Here is a 19,683-nt window from a genome sequence, read left to right on the forward strand (position 1 = left end):
ATCCCATTGAGAACTTGTGGTCAATCCTCAATAGGCGGGTGGACAAACAAAACCCCACAAATTCTGACAAACTCCAAGCATTGATTATGCAAGAATGGGCTGCCATCAGGATGTGTCCCAGAAGTTAATTGACAGCATGCCAGGGCGGATTGCAGAGGTCTTGAAAAAGAAGGGCCAACACTGCAAATATTGACTCATTGCATCAACTTCATGTAATTGTCAATAAAAGCCTTTGACACTTATGAAATGCTTGTAATTATACTTCAGTATTCCATAGTAACATGTGACAAAAATATCTAGACACTGAGGCAGCAGACTTTGTGAAAATGTATATTTATGTCATTCTCAAAACTTTTGGCAATGACTGTAGATATTCCATAAAAAAATCAGCAGTTTCCATCTACAATAGTCATTTACAACATTAACAATGTCTACACTGTATTTCTGATCAATTTGATGTTATTTTAATGGACAAAAAATATGCATTTCATTCAAAAACTAGGACATTTCTAAGTGACCCCAAACTTTTGAACGGTAGTGTACATACTCACACCCCTGAGTTAGAATCACCTTTGGCAGCGATTACAGCAATTACAGCTTTCTGGGTAAGTCTCTAAGAGCTTTGCACACCTGGATTGTACAATATTTGCACATTTAATTGTCCTGTCTTGGTAAGCAGTGCATATTTCACCTTGTGTTATAGGTTATTGTCCTGCTGAAAGGTGAATTTGTGTCCCAGTGTCTGTTGGAAAGCAGACTGAATCAGGTTCAGGATTTTGCCTGTGCTTAGTACTATTCCATTTCTTTTTATCCTAATAAAACCTCTCATGTCCTTGCCGATGACAAGTATACCCATAACATGATGCAGCCACCACCATGCCAGGGAATATGGAGAGTGGTACTCAGTGATGTGTTGGGTTGGATTTGCCCCAAACATAACGCTTTGTATTCAGGACATAAAGTTAATTTCTATGCCACATTTTTTTCAGTTTTACTTTAGTGCCCTATTGCAAACAGGATGCGTGTTTTGGAATATATGTATTGTGTACAGGCTTACTTCTTTTCACTCTGTCATTTAGGTTAGCATTGTGGAGTAACTACAATGTTGTTGATCCATCCTCAGTTTTCTCCTATCAGAGCCATTCAACTATGTAACTGTTTTAAAATCATCATTGGCCTCATGGTGAAATCCCTGAGCGGTTTCCTTCCTCTCCGGCAACTGAGTTAGAAAGGACGCCTGTATCTGTGTAGTGACTGGGTGTATTGATACACCATCCAAAGTGTCATTAATAAATTCAACATGCTCAAAGAGATATTCAGTGTCTGCTTTTTTTTTTTACCTATCTACCAATAGGTTTCCTTCTTTGTGAGGTATTGGAAAACCTCCCTGGTCTTTGTGGTTGAATCCGTGTTCGAAATTCACTGCTCGGCTGGGGTACAAAGATGAGGTAGTCATTCAAAAATCCTTGTTAGGCAAATTCGTACTCCTGAACTTATTTTGGCTTGCCATAACAAAAGGGTTGAACACCTATTGACTCAAGACATTTCAGATTTTCATTTTTTATTAATGTGTACAAATTTCTAAAAACATAATTCCACTTTGCCATTATGGGGTATTGTGTGTAGGTCATTGACAAAAAAAAAATCTAAATTGAATCCATTTTAAATTCAAGCTGTAACACAACAAAATGTGGAAGAAGTATGTCATAAAAAAATGGCTTCATCTGTTGTTGCTAGGGATAGTCACAACAATATTTAAATAAAAATTGTATTTCTTCCACTTTATTTTTTCTTCCACTTTATTTTGTATTTATTGTCATGGAGCCCCTGTAGTACCTCCGGTTGAATTCCCCTGCATTAGGCAGCAGGGAAAGGGCATTCAGTGTCTTTTGATGGCTGTACATTGTGTCATATGGATGTGTGGAACTCAACTTCTCTTCATTTCCTTTGTTGCATTTGCCTTCTTTTCTCTATACAAGTATTTCCCCCACCTCTGAATCACCAGTATTGTAGCAGTGATTTGTATGGTTTGAATTTAACTCCCATACCCTCCCTTCATGTCCTCTGCCCGCTGTGTACAGTATAACACAGGTAGAGCAGGTCCTTGCCCAGCTAACTAGCAGCCAAGTCTGATACGGTACCTGTAGTTCAGCTCAGGTGTGCAGGGCCTGTGTTACCGTCAGAGAGTCCTCCAGGTGTGCTATAGTGTGCTGAGAGGTTCAGTGGAAGAGCATGGTCAGACATGGTCTTTATGGATCTGTCCTATCAGCTGGAGATGATTTCAATGAAGACGAGTCATTGACCCTAAAGATGGACGGGTCATGGCTCATGTATCCATGGCTCAGGTACTGTATCCATTATCCATGCTCAGGTGTGCACATCAGGTGTGCCGGGCCTAAGGTCCAGTACAGGTCATAAGCCTTGCCTGACATGGTTATGGTGGACCTATTGGCCTCTCAGCAGTAGATGATCTTATTGAAGTAGAGTCATTGCCCCTGATAATATGCAGTCAGGCTCAGGCCATGACTCATGCGTCTTATTCATACTCAGGTATGCCGGGCCCAAGGTCCAGTACAGTTTAGGTGCCTGGCCATTAGCCTGACATCGTCATGCTGGACCAACTCTGTTCTCAGCAGCTGAGGATCTTGATGAAGGCGCGTCTGAACTCAATGTTGAAGGTGGTGTAGATGACAGGGTTGAGGGCGCTGTTGACATAGCCCAGCCAGGTGAAGGCGCTGTAGAGCTCCGGGGGAATACGACACGTCCTGCAGTGGGTGTTCAGGATGTGAGTCACGAAGAACGGCAGCCAGCAGATCAGGAACACTCCTGGAAGATGGAGAGAGAGAGAGAGAGAGTGATGAGAGAGAGAGGGAGGGAAGTGAGAGATGGAGCGATGGAGAGAGAGAAAGGGATGGAGAAAGAGGGGGAGGGATGAGGAGATATGTATGAGGAAGAGGGAGAGCATGATGGACGGAGAGAGAGAGAGAGAGAGAGAGAAAGGGATGGAGAGAGAGAGGGGGGGGGACAGAACGAGAGATTGAACGAGAGATCGAACGAGACAGCGGAAAGCGAGATAAAGAGGAAGGAGTGAAAAAGTAAAAGAGAGGGAGTCAGAATTATGACTTCAAACACTTTCATTTCTCATGAACCTGTACAGTGTGTGGTGTATACATTAGCCTTACGGTCAGCTAACGCATGCTACAGCAGCCACAGAGAGCAAGCCTGGTCTACAGGGTTAATGGGTTTAACTTATGCTCCTATACAAACATCCTCTAGCAAGTTAACACACAGCAACTTCAACACACTGACAGAATTCCAAGTAGACCCATACCCCCATAGACACTTTATGTACAGATCTTAATGTAGGATGTTCCTTTATGTAGGATCTTAATTTGACCGGTTTCGTTGAAGGATTAAAATAACCCTGCAGCAGGAAGATTTGATTATTATCATAAAAGTGATCATTTCTAACGGGAAACTAGTTGTTTAGAGTCCAATTGCATTTCAGATACACTTGTACGTCATAGTGGAGAGACAAATATCGCTCTTGTGTCATTAAAGATGCGTTATAAAGGTTTCGTATCATTTCTACCAGTAGTTTTGAAAGTTTTGTAAACAATTTCATATGATATACTGTAATAAGCCCTGCAAAAAAAATACAGTGCCTTCAGAAAGTGTTCTTACCTCTCTACTTCTTCCATATTTTGTTGTGTTACAGCCTGAATTCAAAACGGATAAAAAATAAAATACATCTCACCCATCTATACACAATACCCCATAGCAACAAAGTGAAAACATGTTTTTTTTAAAACATTTTTGCTCATTTATGAAGATGAAATAGAGAAATATCTAATTTACATAAGTATTCACACCCCTGAGTCAATACATGTTAGAATCACCTTTAGCAGCGATTTAGCGCTTTGAGTCTTTCTGGGTAAGTCTCTAAGAGCTTTGCACACCTGGATTGTACAATATTTGTACAATATTATTCCTTAAAACATTCTTCAAGCACTGTCAAGTTAGTTGTTAATCATTGCTAGACAGCCATTTTTAAATATTGCCATAGATCTTCAAGCCAATTTAAGTCAAAACTGTAACTAGACCACTCAGGAACATTCAATGTAGATTTGGCATTGTGTTTCAGGTTATTGTCCTGCTGAAAGGTGAATTCATATCCCAGTGTCTGTTGGAAAGCAGACTGAACCAGGTTTTCCTTTAGGATTTTGCATGTGCTTAGCTCTATTCTGTTTCTTTGTATCATAAAAAACTGCCTAGTCCTTGCCGATGACAAGCACATCTATAACATGATGCAGCCACAACCATGCCTGAAAATATGAAGAGTGGTACTCAGTGATGTGCTATATTGGATTTGGCCCAAACATAACACTTTGTATTAAGGACATACATTTGCCACATTTTTTGCATTATTACTTTAGTGCCTTATTGCAAACCGAACGCATGTTTTGGAATATTTTTATTCATTACAGGCTTTCTTCTTTTCACTTTGTCATTTCAGTTAGTATTGTGGAGTAACTACAATGTTGTTGATCCATCCTCAGTTTTCTCCTATCACAGCCATTAGACTCTGTAACTGTTTTAAAGTCACCATTGGCCTTGTGGTAAAATCCTTGAGGGGTTTCCTTCCTCTCTGGCAACTGAGTTAGGAAGGACAACTGTATCTTTGTAGTGATTGGGTGTATTGATACACCATCCAAATTAATAACTTCAACTTTAACTTCAGGAGATTGGTGGTACCTTAATTGGGGAGGACAGGCTCGTGGTAATGACTGGAGCAGAATAGGTGGAAAGGTATCAAATACATTAAACACATGGAAACCATGTGTTTGATGCCATTTCATTTGCTCCTTTCCAGTCATTCTTATGAGCCCTCCTGCCCTCAGCAGCCTCCACTGACTTCAACATGCTCATTGGATATTCAATATCTGTGTTTGAAATTCACTGCTCGAAAGAGGGACCTTACAGATAATTATACGTGTGGGGTACAGTGATGAGGTAAACACTATTATTGCACACAGAGCAATTTATTATGTGCCTTGTTAAGCCCATTTCTACTCCTGATATTGTTTAGGTTTGCCATATCAAAGGGGTTGAATACTTATTGACTCAAGACATTTCAGCTTTTCATTTTTAATGAATTTGTAAAAATGTCTAAAAACATAATTCCACTTTGACATGATGGGGTATTTTGCGTGTAGCCCAGTGACACAAAGTCTCAATTTAATAAATGTTAAATGCAGGCCGTAAGACAACAACATGTGGAAAAAGTCAACAGGTGTGAATACTTTCTGAAGGCACTGTATGTTATGAATTCCAATTCAACAATATCTTACGGATTTGTAAGTGCTTAAGATTCCCTTCAATCTCTTTAAGCCTTATAAAACAGTGGTTGTTGATGTGTATGGCTGCATTTAAGATACTGTACATTTGAATGTCGCAGTAGTAGGACCTACAGTAGGACCTAGTAGTAGGATATTCTTCTGGTGCTTTAGTGTTAAGCGAGTGATTGAGAATGAGAACTGCAGGGTTTCAGTGAATTTATGTAAATCACGGGCTCATTTGACGACGCAGAAAAATTCTCACCGACAACAGAGTGATCAAATTAAGATACCGCGGGCTAGGTGTCGATTTGGAATTCAGAAAGTGGCTCCCCCACAGTTCAAAGTCGTCCAAGTCATGTGACATGGCTGACCGATCCAATTCTCTCTAGGCCAGAGAAGCTAGGGAGTGTGTCAGGCTGGGGACATCTGCTCTCTCTGTGTGTGTGTGTTTGTGTGGTATGTGTGCGTACGTGACTCTTCTGTCTAATTAAGCAGACACCTCTGATTAGCTTCAGTCTCACTCAGTAGGGCATGGACTCGCCAACATGCCAGCTCTCACAATGAACAGCCTGGACCAATGGAGGCTAACACCATCCGCTAATCATTACAGTGTGTATGTTTGTGTGTGTATGTGTGTGCGGTGCATGCGTGTGTGCAGGTGTGTATACATGTGTCTGTGCATGTGCGCTTGCGTGTGTGTGAAAGAAAAATAGAATGGTAAGGTGCTACTGCAGGTGTTTCACCTCATAAAGTGGATATGTATCTTTAGATCCACCCACCCAATTTACATATCTATCTTTAGATCCATCCATGCAATTTACATTTCAGCTTTACCATGGTCTGTTCTGATTTAATAAAGTCTCACTAGAACTGAAGACAAACTAGTGTTAGGCACCCAGCAGTGAAGGTAATGAATTGTAACTGATATCCTACATAGGCAATACAATGGTATTGTATGGTTCTGGAGACATTGTTCTATCATTCTGCAGAGTAAAATGGTGTTATAATGGCGGGAATAGATCTGGGAGGGAGAGTGATTCTGACCTCTGACCCCCATGTCCATAACCCCAGTACTCTACAACAGTATTCACAGTCTATCATCCCAAGCTTCTGATTGACCCATTTGACTACTTTGTCTCTCCTCTCCTTTCCACTCTTCCCCATGTGGTCCATGTGTTCTCAATCAAATCACGTGGTAGAATTCATAGAGATGAATGAATAATATACATGGTGATAGTCCTAATAGAGAGAGTACTACTTCTTACCAAGAACAATGGCCAGCATCTGCGTAGCCTTCTTCTCCCTGTTCTGCATGCTCCTGATTCCATATTGTTGTTGTTGTTGGCCGGCCAGGGACTGGGAGCAGGGGGTGGGGCGGAGGGCCGTGTGAATGCGTCCATTGGACAACTCCTTGACCTCACAGCTCCTCCTCACGGGTCTACGCGCTCTCTCTTTGGCCAACTCCTCCTCTTCTTCGGCACGGTCCTGTTCGTGCTCGGTGTGGCCGCAGGAGGCGTGGCTGATGCTGCAGTAGTTCTGGATGTCCACTGGGGGCAGCAGAGTGTTCTCCACGGGGGCAGTCCGGGTACGCTTCCGCCTCAGGCACCCCGACAGGAGGTGAGTTTTAGGGGGCACTCCCGGCTCCACACTCTCCTGGAAGGAACACACAGTCAGTCATATCTGAAGATGCTGACCAATGACCCTACTGTTGATCTGGTCCAAAAACAACCCCTTGTCTGATTCCAGAGGGAGGGGATGGGGTTATGCAGATTAAGGTCTGCAACACTGTTTGCTTTCATATTTCCCCTCTAATCAGGGACTTTTTCAGACCTGGGACACCAGGTGACAGGATTCCCTGACATTTATTCCTGATTCTGGACGTGTCCCTGATCTCCACCCCGTCAGTCTGAACACACGTCTAACAGCCGAGCCTCGCAGCCCTGTTCTCAGTAGGAAATTAAAGCTTGTCATTTTCTCCATCTTTGAAGTAATTTGTTGATTATGCGCGAGCTGGTGTGACAAATAAAGCGCAAAACTTTAAGATTGGGATCGGAGTTTAGAGGCAGTAGGCGAGAAGAGGAGCTTCATAATTCAGATTTTCAGCTTCCTCACAGCCCTGGGGCTAAGACAAACTAACACACACACACACACACACACACACACACACACACACACACACACACACACACACACACACACACACACACACACACACACACACACACACACACACACACACACACACACACACACACACACACACACACACACACAGTGCTAAAAAGAGAACAGACACTCACAGCCAAGAATATCTGAATATGCCACCTGATTCATTGAAAGTCGGTGAGTTATTTAGATTCTGTTTAAACCAACAACAGTGCAGCTTGAATACCCACCCATCCATCCATCTATCTGCCTCGAAGCTGTCTATCTCACATACACTCTTAGTATTAGTGGTGACTCAAGAAACCCTGGAGGTCCTCAAGGAACCCCTGTAGTTCCTAAAGGAACCATTGCTAGTTGCTAGTCAATTGTTCATATTTGCACCTTTGGTTGGTCAAAAAGCCAATTTAAATAATCAGAATTGGGCTGCCTGTGTAAACATACCCTCAGTTCTTCAAGAGTCTACTCAAATCCCAAAGTTGGAATAGTTAACACTTTATTACTATATATAATCAGCAATGTTAATATTATTAATATTATATTAGAATACGTAATATGCATAAATATTCAAGGAGAATATGTTCGAACTTAACATGATAAACAGGAATGAGATTTACTCTAACGTTTGGCCAAAAATAACTATTTGAAAGCCATACCTTCTGATAGGCTGCCACCTCTACAATATATTAATAAAAAGGTAAAAAATGGAACCCCTCCCATCACAAAAAGGTTCCAGTTTCAACCTTTACACAGGGATTCCTCCTTTCCGAGAGGTTCCTCGAGGAACCTTTTTGAACTGGAAAGGTTCCCTGTGTGGCAATTTTTAGAACCCCAAAAGGTTCTCCCAGGCTCCTTTACTTCTAAAAGTGTACTTTACCCTCTCATACTTTCCAGCATAAACAAACACCTACATGCAGACCGCATAAAGACATACACGCATGGACTCAGATATACACACACACACGCACTCAGACACACACATATATATACACACACACATATACACACTACTCTTACCACTTTGATCCTGATGGGAGACAGGTCTCTCTTCTCCTTGGGGGTTTCCTCCTGCAGACACGTCTCCTGGGAGAGGGGAATGAAGGGAGAGAGAAAGGGATGAATGGAACGAGAGAGGGATGAATGGGGCGAGAGAGAGATGGAGAGAGGGATGGAGAGAGGGATACACATGATGACTGACTCATCTTGCAACATGTAAGGGACAGTTTGAAATTTACCCTCATAGAATTAACTCAAAATAATGTTTACGACCACAAATAATAATCCTAGCGACCCTGTGTTTATAGTCGTGGATATATCGACTTTGCCACTTCAGCATGCTTTTGTGGCATAGTCCAAGCCGCAAAGGGATACGGGCCAGGAGGTTGAGGGTTCGCCCACCACCAAGGATGAGTTCAATCTCCCTGCCTGTTTCATTAGTCATACACTACGATCAGAGCCAGACAATGATCAGCTATGGGGATATCAGATTATCACAATTATGATGCCATATTTAGAATAATATAAACAACTAATTTTCCACCAACATGTTTCTGTGCCAATGCACCACACAAAGCATACCGACTTCAGGTTCTTCAAAATCATGGTATGCGTTTTCAATACCATGATAGACTACGTCAATCTCGACAAACAGAAAATACATCCCTCCCTGCCTTGTAGGCCTACCCAGTAACCGAGGTCTGTTTCCATTTATCAAATGGCCGCTGCAAAGTTTGGATTGATTTTATTTGTCAGTTACAAAATATATACATACTGTATATACAGTGCATTGGGAAAGTATTCAGACCCCTTGACTGAGCGCTCTGGAGCAGGTTTTCATCAAGGATCTCTCTGTACTTTGCTCTGTTTCTCATTCCCTCAATCCTGACTATTCTCCCAGTCCCTGCCACTGAAAATCCCCACAGCATGATGCTGCCATCACCATGCTTCATCGTAGGTATGGTGCCAGGTTTCCTCCAGACGTGACACTTGGCATTCAGGCGAAAGAGCTCAATCTTGGTTTCATCGGACTAGAGGAACTTGTTTCTCGTGATCTGAGAGTCCTTTAGGTTCCTTTTGGCAAACTCCTAGTGGGCTGTCATGTGCCTTTAACTGAGGAGTGGCTTCCGTCTGGCTACTCTACCATAAAGGCCTGATTGGTGAAGTGCTGCAGAGATGGTTGTCCTTCTGGAAGGTTCTCCCATCTCCACAGAGGAACTCTGGAGCTCTGTCAGTGTCCATCGGGTTCTTGGTGACCTCCCTGACCGAGGCCCTTCTCCCCTGATTGCCCCGTTTTGACCGGTCGGCCAGCTTTAGGAAGAGTCTTGGTGGTTCCAAACTTCTTCCATTTAAGAATGATGGAGGCCACCTCCTTCTTCGGGACCTTCAATGCTGCAGAAATGTTTTGGTACCCTTCCCCAGATCTGTGCCTCGACACAATCCTGTCTCGGAGCTCTACGGACAATTCCTTCAACCTCATGGCTTGGTTTTTGCTCTGACATGCGCTGTCAGCTGTGGGACAAAAGGCGTATGCCTTTCCAAATCATGTCCAATCAATTTAATTTAACACAGGTGGACACCAATCAAGTTGTAGAAACATCTCAAGGATGATCCATGGAAACAGGATGCACCTGAGCTCAATTTCGAGTCTCGTAGCAAAGGGTCTGAATACTTATGTAAATAAGGTATTTTCACTTTCACTAGAGTAGAATTTTGTACTCACTTAAAAACAATATTGCAATTATTAATTGCATTGTGGTGTTGTAGGCTAGTTTTGTTAGGAGAATTGCATTGTCCCTAAACAAGATCAATAGGGGAGCTTTTTCAGCTGTGTGTCTCATGTCTTCACTGTTCTTTCATGCGCAATGATGCAACTGGCCTCTCCGCTGCCTATCAGCTATTCCTATTTGTTCTTGTGGATTCATATTGAAAATGTATGCAGCTTTGAATGCTTTTACCTGTGGTATGATTGCTAGTTCGCCTATTGCAGATCTGGACAAATGAGCCACCAACTCCTATTGTCACTATTAATGGTGAATAGAGGGCAGGATAGACAGACTGCTAGACCATATTGACCTGTGGTATAGTAAAAATTAGCACACAGAAAAGTGTAGTGCATAAAGGAAGTACCAAAACACCTTGATATTAGTGGAGGTGCATGCAAGCAGATGAGGAAACTTGGCTATATGGATAAATTATATAGTAAACCTGCAAAAAAGCGAATGTTAACTTCTTTGGGATAGGGGGCAGCATTTTCACTTCTGGATGATTAGCATGCCCAGAGTGAACTGCCTCCTACTCAGTCTTAGATGCTAATATATACATATTATTATTTGTATTGGATAGAAAACAATCTGAAGTGTCTAAAACGGCTTGAATGATGTCTGTGAGTATAACAGAACTCAAACAGGAAGTGGGAAATCTGAGGTTTGTAGTTTTTTAACTCACCCGTCTTGAATACACAGTGGGATATTGGTTATGTTGCACTTCCTAAGGCTTCCACTAGATGTCAACCGTATTTAGAACGTTGTTTTAGGCTTCTCATGTGATGTGGGACCGGATAGGAGCTCTTTGAGTCAGTGTTTTGCCTACAGCCTCGTTCTCAGTTACGCACTTTCACTTGAGAGGTAGCTGTCGTTCCATTGCTTTTCAACACACAATGGAATTCTCCGGTTGGAACATTATTGAACTTTTATGATAAAAACATCCTAAAGATTGATTCTATGCTTAGTTTGACAAGTTTCTTTGACCTGTAATATAACTTTTTGAACGTTTCGTCCGAATGGACCAGATCGCGTATTTGGATTTGTTTACCAAACGGCCTAGCAAGAGAAGCTATTGGACATAAATGGACATAAATGATGGACATTATTGAACAAAACAAGCATTTATTGTGGAACTGCGATTCCTGGGAGTGCATTCTGATGAAGATCATCAAAGGTAAGTGAATATTTATAATGCTGTTTATGAATAATGTTGACCAACATGGCAGATTTTTCTCTGGCTGGTTTGGGCTCTGAGCGCCGTTCTCAGATGATGCTTTTTCCGTAAAGTTTTTTGACACAGCGGTTGCATTAAGGAGAAGTGTATCTATATTTCCATGTCTAAAAATGTTATTTTCATTGACATTTATAAATATTTATGTGAATTCATGTGGCTCTCTGCAATATCACTGCATGTTTTGGAACTACTGAACGTAACACGCCAATGTAAAATAAGATTTTTGGATATAAATATGAACATTACCGAACAAAACATACATGTATTGTGTAACATGAAGTCCCATGAGTGTCATCTGATGAAGATCATCAAAGGTTAGTGATTAATTTGATCTCTATTTGTGCTTTTTGTGACTCCTCTCTTTGGCTGGAAAAATGGCTGGGTTTTCTGTGAGTTGGTGATGACCTAACATAATCGTTTGTGGAGCTTTCGCTGTAAAGCATTTTTGAAATCAGACACTTTGGCTGGATTAACGAGAATTTTATCTTTAAAATGGTGCCTAATACTTGTATGTTTGAGAAATTTGATTTATTTTGGTTTGTATTTGGCGCCCTGCAATTTCATTGGCTGTTGAACCCCAGTCCTAGACAGGTTAACAAGGGAAAAAAATGCACTACCATCCTCTTTGCCCAATGAAACAATACACAACCCTCACCAAAGCAAAACAAAAGTTAGTCAACCCTCCCCTATTTTAGACCCCTAACCCCCCCACCCCAGTAAATTTCAAACTGTCCCTAAACACACAGGGGCAAGACGGAGGGAGGGAGAGAAGGAGGGAGAGAGGATTGGCAGAGAGGAAATATCACACCTGACTCATCCTTCAAAAGGTAAACAAATCTATCTTAGCACCCATTCCCCCATCCATCCATCTGTCAATATAGTAGCTGTTAACTAAACCACGTAGCACAGGGCCCTCGAACACCTTAAACCAGATTCCTCAAGTTCTTAACGTCTTTGCCTGCTGTGTTGCAGATAATCTTGCTCTAATCTCTGATTGACTCTATTGAAATTGGATGGGGAGAAAAAAATTGCATTCCATTTATATCAAAATAAAAATAAATCAGGGCAGCATTGAAAGCTTTTCCATATCACATTTTTCTCCAGTTAGCTGGAACTAAATCCTGTTCCAACATTCCCAAACAGCACCGTTAGTTCCCTCATCCCAGATGTCTCCTAGGACGTGATTTGATAACACAAACAACCCATAATGGATATGATCAAACCTGGGCTCAATGACTGGAAATGATCCTGCAACCCGCCGCTCAAATGAAGGGTCTGATCTTACAACCAGTCCCAATGTCACTGATTCAATTCTCTTTATTTGACTTCCCCTCCAGATGGTGTTGCTTGGTATTTACTAAGACATTATGTGGTAACAATTGGCAACCTTTGGAACTAAATACAACATAATGGCTCCTATTTTAATGAATCCCAATTAAACAAAACAGTAATTAGTTTATAATTACCATGTAATTACCATTTATTTGACATTGTGATTTCTAAGCCGGTAAAGAGTGGACTGTAACATAAACTATCCTTCCACCTGCTACCGTCACATTATGGGCATGACCTTACAGTCACCTCTAGTATGATGGAAATGACCCTGAAACCTGCCTGAACGTGAATGTAATGATCAAAGGAACTCAAACAAGCCCACGGATCCTCAGATCCCACATGATCGTATAACATGAACTGACAAATGAGTAGAACTGAGCCTGTTTGCCCAGCTCTCACGTCACAGATACGCTCCTTTCTACACATCATATGGAGCTGGCCACCTAGAGAGCAGCACGGACATCAGCACAACTCCATGGAGTGGTTATATCATCATCTCTCCTCCTGCAACAACGACAAGCCTAATAGCTGGATGACCTCCTCTCTATATCAGATATCTCCAAGATATCTGTATGATGGTGGTAAACATTTCCTTATGGTTGTGTCACATGACAGATGCCACTTGTGACATTGGCTATTCATGAGTGAAATGTTGACGTGAGCGTGTAGTGCTTTATCATTCATTTATCTATGTGAGTCCCATTGAGATTGCCATCTCTTCTGTAAGGAAATCCTTACAGACCTATGTGCAGATGTATGAGGGTATGAACTCACTTCAATGTACATTTGCACTATCACTGTGGGACCATTTGGATGTGTTCTCACCACTGAGGGCAGGGCCGAGCCTGGCTGGACCTTTCCACTTCTGGCCTGGCGGAAGGCGATCCTCTTCCTCCTTTTCCGTAGGAAGACATAGATGCGGACGTACACCAGCAGGGTGACAGTGAAGGGCAGGTAGAAGGACACCACCGACGAGTAGATCACAAAGTCAGGGTTGGAGATGGAGCACACTGTCGGGTCGCCTGAGGAAGAAGAAAACAACCATGGTCTAATTACTAAACACTTACAGTACGCCCCTGATCCTGATCTGAGCTGAACGTCTAGTCCAGTGGTTCCCAAGCTGTGGGTCGGAACCCAAGCTGCAAGGTTTCGGATCCCTCCGGAACATTCATTACTTCCCACTAATTAGTACTCGTATAAGTGTGCCCTTTGGTGTCCATTGGGCTGTACATTACTGTTACAATGTCCGTTGGTGCGTGTGAGTACCTGTGCTGTTTGTTTTGGCTTCCGTGCCATTGTGGATTGCGCAGATGATTACGGGCCTCATCCCATGTGTTAATCATTGTGCGCGTGTGTTATTTATTCGAGGTAGTCCTCACTCTTTTGTTTTGGTTTTCTACCCTGGGTTTTGTTACGTGTTTGTTTGGTCTTCGTCCCCGTGCCGTAATTTGAGTTGAATAAAAACACGATTACGCATTCTTGCGCCTGTCTCCCAAATCTCTTCATACCAGCGTGACATAATAATGGACCATTGAGGAAGACAGCAGGAATGGTCTGTCCGATATTGTTACAATGTCCATTGGTGCATGTAAGTACCTGTGCTGTGTGTTTTGGGCAGATGATGATTACGGATCTCGTACCCTGTGTTAATCATTGTGCACTTGTGTTATTTATTCAAGGTACTCCTCGCTCTTTTGTTTGGGTTTCAACCCTGTGTTTTTGTATAGTGTTTGTTTCGTCTTCGTTGTAACGCTCGTCGTTGCATGAAGAAGGAGTGGACCAAAGCGCAGCATGGTACGTGTTCATGATAATTTATTTAAACTGAACACTGAGACAAAATAACAAAATGGAACAAAACAAAACAGTTCTGTCTGGTGCAGACACAAGACAGAAAACAACTACCCACAAAACATATGTGGGAAAAAGCTACCTAAGTATGGTTCCCAATCAGAGACAACGATAGACAGCTGTCCCTGATTGAGAACCATACCCGGCCAAAACAAAGAAATACAAAAACATAGAAAAAAGAACATAGAATGCCCACCCAAATCACACACTGACCAAACCAAAATAGAGACATAAAAAGCTCTAAGGTCAGGGCGTGACATTCTTTCCCGTGCCTTTATACGGCACGCCGTAATTTTGGTACAATAACAAACCCTATGACCCATTCCTGCGTCTGTCTCCCGAATCATTTATACCAGTGTTACAGGGATGGAGAAACGCTTTCAGTGTAAACTTAAACAACTTAAACCAAATAGAACATATATAGAAAAGATAATGGACCTACAGTACCAATCAAAAGTTTAGAACACCTACTCATTCAAGGGTTTTCCTTTATTTTTGCTATTTTCTACATTATAAAACAATAGTGAAGACATCAAAACTATAAAATAACACAAATGCAATAATGTAGTAAATGATGCTAGTAAATGATGCTCAACCTGTCTTCATCATAAGGGAGGTTTCTGAGTCAAAGGTGAACAAGGTGATTAGCTCACTAAAGAACTCTAAAGCCAAAGATGTGTTTGGGCTGGACTCTACCTTTCTTAAAAACTACAAAGAGTCACCCATTGGCCCCATTACTAAGGTCACCAACACATCTATTGGTCTCGGGGTGTTTCCAAGGGTATGGAAGTCGGCCATAATAACGGCCATCTTTAAATCAGGCGACCCTGTTGACGTGAGTAACTACAGGCCCATTAGTATACTACCTGTCAAAGGTTGTTGAAAAGTATGTAGCAGAACAACTGATTGCCCACCTCAACAACAGCCCCTTCACATTACACTCCATGCAGTTTGGCTTCAGAGCGAAACACTCCACAGAAACGGCCAACTGCTTTCTTCTGGAAAATGTGAAGTCCAAGATGGACAAAGGGGGCATTGTTGGGGCTGTGTTTCTGGACCTAAGGAAGGCTTTTGATACTGTTAACCATGAGATTCTCATCACAAAATTGTCCAAGTTCAACTTTTCCCCTGATGCCTTGAGATGGATGAAATCATACCTTGAAGGCAGAACTCAGTGTGTCAGAGTGAGCAATGAGCTGTCGCCCACTCTTAGTTATGATGTGGGCGTGCCCCAAGGGTCAATACTGGGGCCCCTCCTGTTCAGCCTGTACATTAATGATCTGCCTTCTGTCTGTACTGGGTCTGAAGTTCAAATGTATGCAGATGATACAGTGATATATGTGCTGCACAAGAACTCACTACTGTAATGGTCCAGGTTAGAAAGTGGCTCAGTGACTCGTGTTTGCATCTCAATGTGAAAAAAACTGTTTGCATGTTCTTCACAAAGAGGGCAACAGATGCTACTGAGCCAGATGTATATGTGTCAGGTTGATAAGCTCCAGGTGGTATCTAATTTGAAGTACCTTGGCATCATACTTGATTCTAACCTCTCTTTTAAAAAGCATGTGCAAAAGGTCATTCAAATAACCAAATTCAACCTAGCTAATTTCCGATTTATACAAAATTGTTTGACTACAGAGGTAGCAAAACTGTACTTCAAATCTATGATACTGCTTGACTAGTTGGGCCCAAGCTTGCTGTACAACATTAAGACCTATTCAGTCTGTCTACAAACAGGCTCTCAAAGTGCTTGATAGGAAGCCCAATAGCCATCATCACTGTTACATCCTCAGAAAGCATGAGCTCCTGAGTTGGGAAAATCTTGTGCAATACACCGATGTCTTGTATTCAAGATCCTAAATAGACTGGCTCCCCCTCCACTCAGTATTTTTGTTAAACAGAAAACCCAAACATATGGCAGCAGATCCACAAGGTCTGCCATGAGAGGTGACTGTATAGTTCCCTTAAAGAAAAACACCTTTTCTTGCTGTTTTTGTCTTGCTGTCTTTTTGTTCTATGTTGCTCTGTCTGTATGCTACGTCTTGCTTGTCCTATGTTGCTCTGTCTGTATGCTATGTCTTGCTTGTCCTATGTTGCTATTGTCTATATTGTAATTGTTTTTAATAACCTGCCCAGGGACTATGGTTGAAAATTAGCCGGCTGGCTAAAACAGGCACTTTTACTGAAACGTTGATTAATGTGCACTGTCCCTGTAAAAATAAACTCAAACTCAAAGAACCATTAAACAGGTCAAATTATATTTTATAATTGAGATTCTTCAAAGTAGCCACCCTTTGCCTTGATGACAACTTTGCACACTATTGGCATTCTCTCAACCGGCTTCACCTGGAATGCTTTTCCAACAGTCTTGAAGGAGTTCCCACATATGCTGAGCACTTGTTGGCTGTTTTTCCTTCACTCTGCGGTCCAACTCATCCCAAATCATCTCAATTGGGTTGAGGTCAGGTGATTGTAGAGCCCAGGTCATCTGATGCAGCACTCCATCACTCTCCATCTTGGTCAAATAGCCCTTACACAGCCTGGAGGTGTGTTGGGTCATTGTCCAGTTGAAAAACAAATGATAGTCCCAATAAGCGCAAACCAGATGGGATGGTGTATTGCTGCAGAATGCTGTGGTAGCCATGCTGGTTGTGTGCCTTGAATTCTAAATAAATCACTGACAGTGCCACCAGCAAAGCATCCCCACACCATCATACCTCCTCCTCCAAGCTTCACGGTGCGAACCACACATGCGGAGATCATCCGTTCACCTAATCTGCGTCTCACAAAGACACGGCTGATGGCAAATTTAGACTCATCAGAACGAAGGACAGATTTCCAGTGGTCTAAAGTCCATTGCTCATGTTTCTTGGCACAAGCAAGTCTCTTCTTATTATTGGTGTCCTTTAGTAGTGGTTTCTTTGCAGCAATTCGATCATGAACGCCTGATTCATGCAGTCTCCTCTGAACAGTTGATGTTGAGATGTGTCTGTTACTTGAACTCTGTGAAGCATTTATTTGGGCTGCAATCTGAGGTGCAGTTAACTAATGAATTTATCCTCTGCAGCAGAGGTAACTTTAAGTTTGCCATTCCTGTGGCGATCCTCATGAGAAACAGTTTCATCATGGCGCCTGATGGTTTTTGCTACTGCACTTGAAGAAACTTTCAAAGTTCTTGACACCTTCCGAATTGACTGACCTTCTTGTCTTCAAGTAATGATGTATTGTCGTTTGTCTTTGCTTATTTTTGCTGTTTTTGCCATAATATGGACTTGATCTTTTACCAAATAGGGCTATCTTCTGTATACCGCCCCTACCTTATCACAACACAACTGATTGGCTCAAACTCATTAAGAAGGAAGGAAATTCCACAAATTAACTTTTAATAAGGCACACCTGTTAAATGAAATGCATTCCAGGTGACTACCTCATGAAAATGATTGAGAGAATGCCAATAGTGTGCAAAGCTGTCATCAAGGCAAAGAGTGGCTACTTTGAAGAATCTCAAATATAAAATATATTTTGATTTGTTTAACACTTTTTTGGTTACTACATGATTACATATGTGTTATTTAATCATTTTGATGTCTTCACTATTAATCTACAATGTAAAAAGTAGTAAAAATAAAGAAAAACCCTGGAATGAGTAGGTGTGTCCAAACTTTTGAATGGTACTGTATATGAAGCAACTTTTTATAGAGAGGGGAGAGTTGAGATAGTATAGGATTTTCCTTTCTATTTTGTGTATATGGACATGAAGTTTATGTCAATCAATGCCAGGGGGATACGAAACCGGTTGAAGAGGAAAGCTTTTTTTTTTAAGGACTGCAACGCAGATCTTATATTCGTTCAAGAAACACATTCATGCAAAGAGGACTTTAATTTTGGGAAAAATGCAATCAAATAAAATGTGTCACATGCGCTGAATACGACAGGTGTCTTACAGTGAAATGCTTACTTACAAGCCCTTAACCAACAATGCAGTTCAATTATTTTGTTTAAATTATACCTACAAAAAAATACTAATACGAAATTTAGATGAATAAAAATCAGCGGGGCAGTGACATTTTTGTCCTCGGGATTAATCATGCAGCTGGGGTTGCAATTTTAGCACACAATTTCAAAGGGACATTTTTGTTTACTCACATGGACACCAATGGACATTGGCTAGTAGCGGTCATCAACCACATGGACAGATTTGTGTTGTGTAATGTGTATGGATCCTGTTCTAGTCCTCCAAATCACTTATCACAAATCACTCTGAGAAAATATCCATCCAGTCAGATTATAGTTGGTGGGGATTTTATTATAATGATACTGATAGATTACCCCATGGACCTAACATTGGTGTGAACAAATTGGTGAATTTCTGAAAAAGCCTGGACTTAATTGACATATGGAGAAAAACAACACACACTGAGTAATAGAGGTAATTCACTACAATCAAGAACTTACTCACTGGCTAGGGAGGCAGTTTTCCAAGGGTATAGGGGCTCACTGGATAGTGGTTAATTTCAAACTGTGTTGGCGCGAGGGGGTGTGGGTGTGTCTCACCTGTACTCACGTGTCTCACCTGATGTGTTAAATCCGAACAGCAGGGGGCAGGATACAGCAAAGGCCAGGATCCACACTGTCGCGATCATGACCGAAACCCGCTTCCTGGAGCTGTGTGTGGTGTTGTAGAGGACAGGCATCACCACCGCTGTGTACCTGGAGATGGATCACACAGACAAACGGGTTATACTAACTAACCCTAACCGTTTCCCTGGAAATGCATCAGTCACCACAAACAGACTGGTTATGCTAACTAACCCTGGAAATTGATCAGTCAGGTTATATCTGTGATCTGCGACAAGATCTCTCACTCTGAGAGAGAAAGTTTGTGTTTGAGAAAGAGACAGAGAGAGATAGAAAGAGACAGAGGGGGAGAGAGAGAGAGAATTTGTAAAAGGGAGAGGTCAATTAAGTCAGAAAAATGAGAAATTAACAGAAAGAGAAAGAA

At 41.8% G+C, this 19,683-nt stretch overlaps 1 protein-coding gene across 1 annotated transcript in view; it reads right to left on the reverse strand.

The window, feature by feature from the left end:
- Positions 1-1,642: 1,642 nt before the first annotated feature.
- LOC112216544 (D(3) dopamine receptor-like) overlaps positions 1,643-19,683 on the reverse strand; it is a 53,765-nt gene continuing 35,724 nt past the window's right edge. The window contains exons 4-8 of the mRNA XM_024376524.2: positions 19,255-19,391; positions 13,659-13,855; positions 8,520-8,585; positions 6,605-6,992; positions 1,643-2,826 (exon numbers count right to left, since the gene is read on the reverse strand). Coding sequence (XP_024232292.2) covers positions 2,630-2,826; positions 6,605-6,992; positions 8,520-8,585; positions 13,659-13,855; positions 19,255-19,391 — 985 coding nt within the window. The 3' untranslated portion in view covers positions 1,643-2,629. The remainder of the gene's footprint in view (positions 2,827-6,604; positions 6,993-8,519; positions 8,586-13,658; positions 13,856-19,254; positions 19,392-19,683) is intronic.

The sequence above is a fragment of the Oncorhynchus tshawytscha genome, linkage group LG16 (assembly GCF_018296145.1).
Source record: "Oncorhynchus tshawytscha isolate Ot180627B linkage group LG16, Otsh_v2.0, whole genome shotgun sequence".
NCBI lineage: Eukaryota > Metazoa > Chordata > Actinopteri > Salmoniformes > Salmonidae > Oncorhynchus > Oncorhynchus tshawytscha.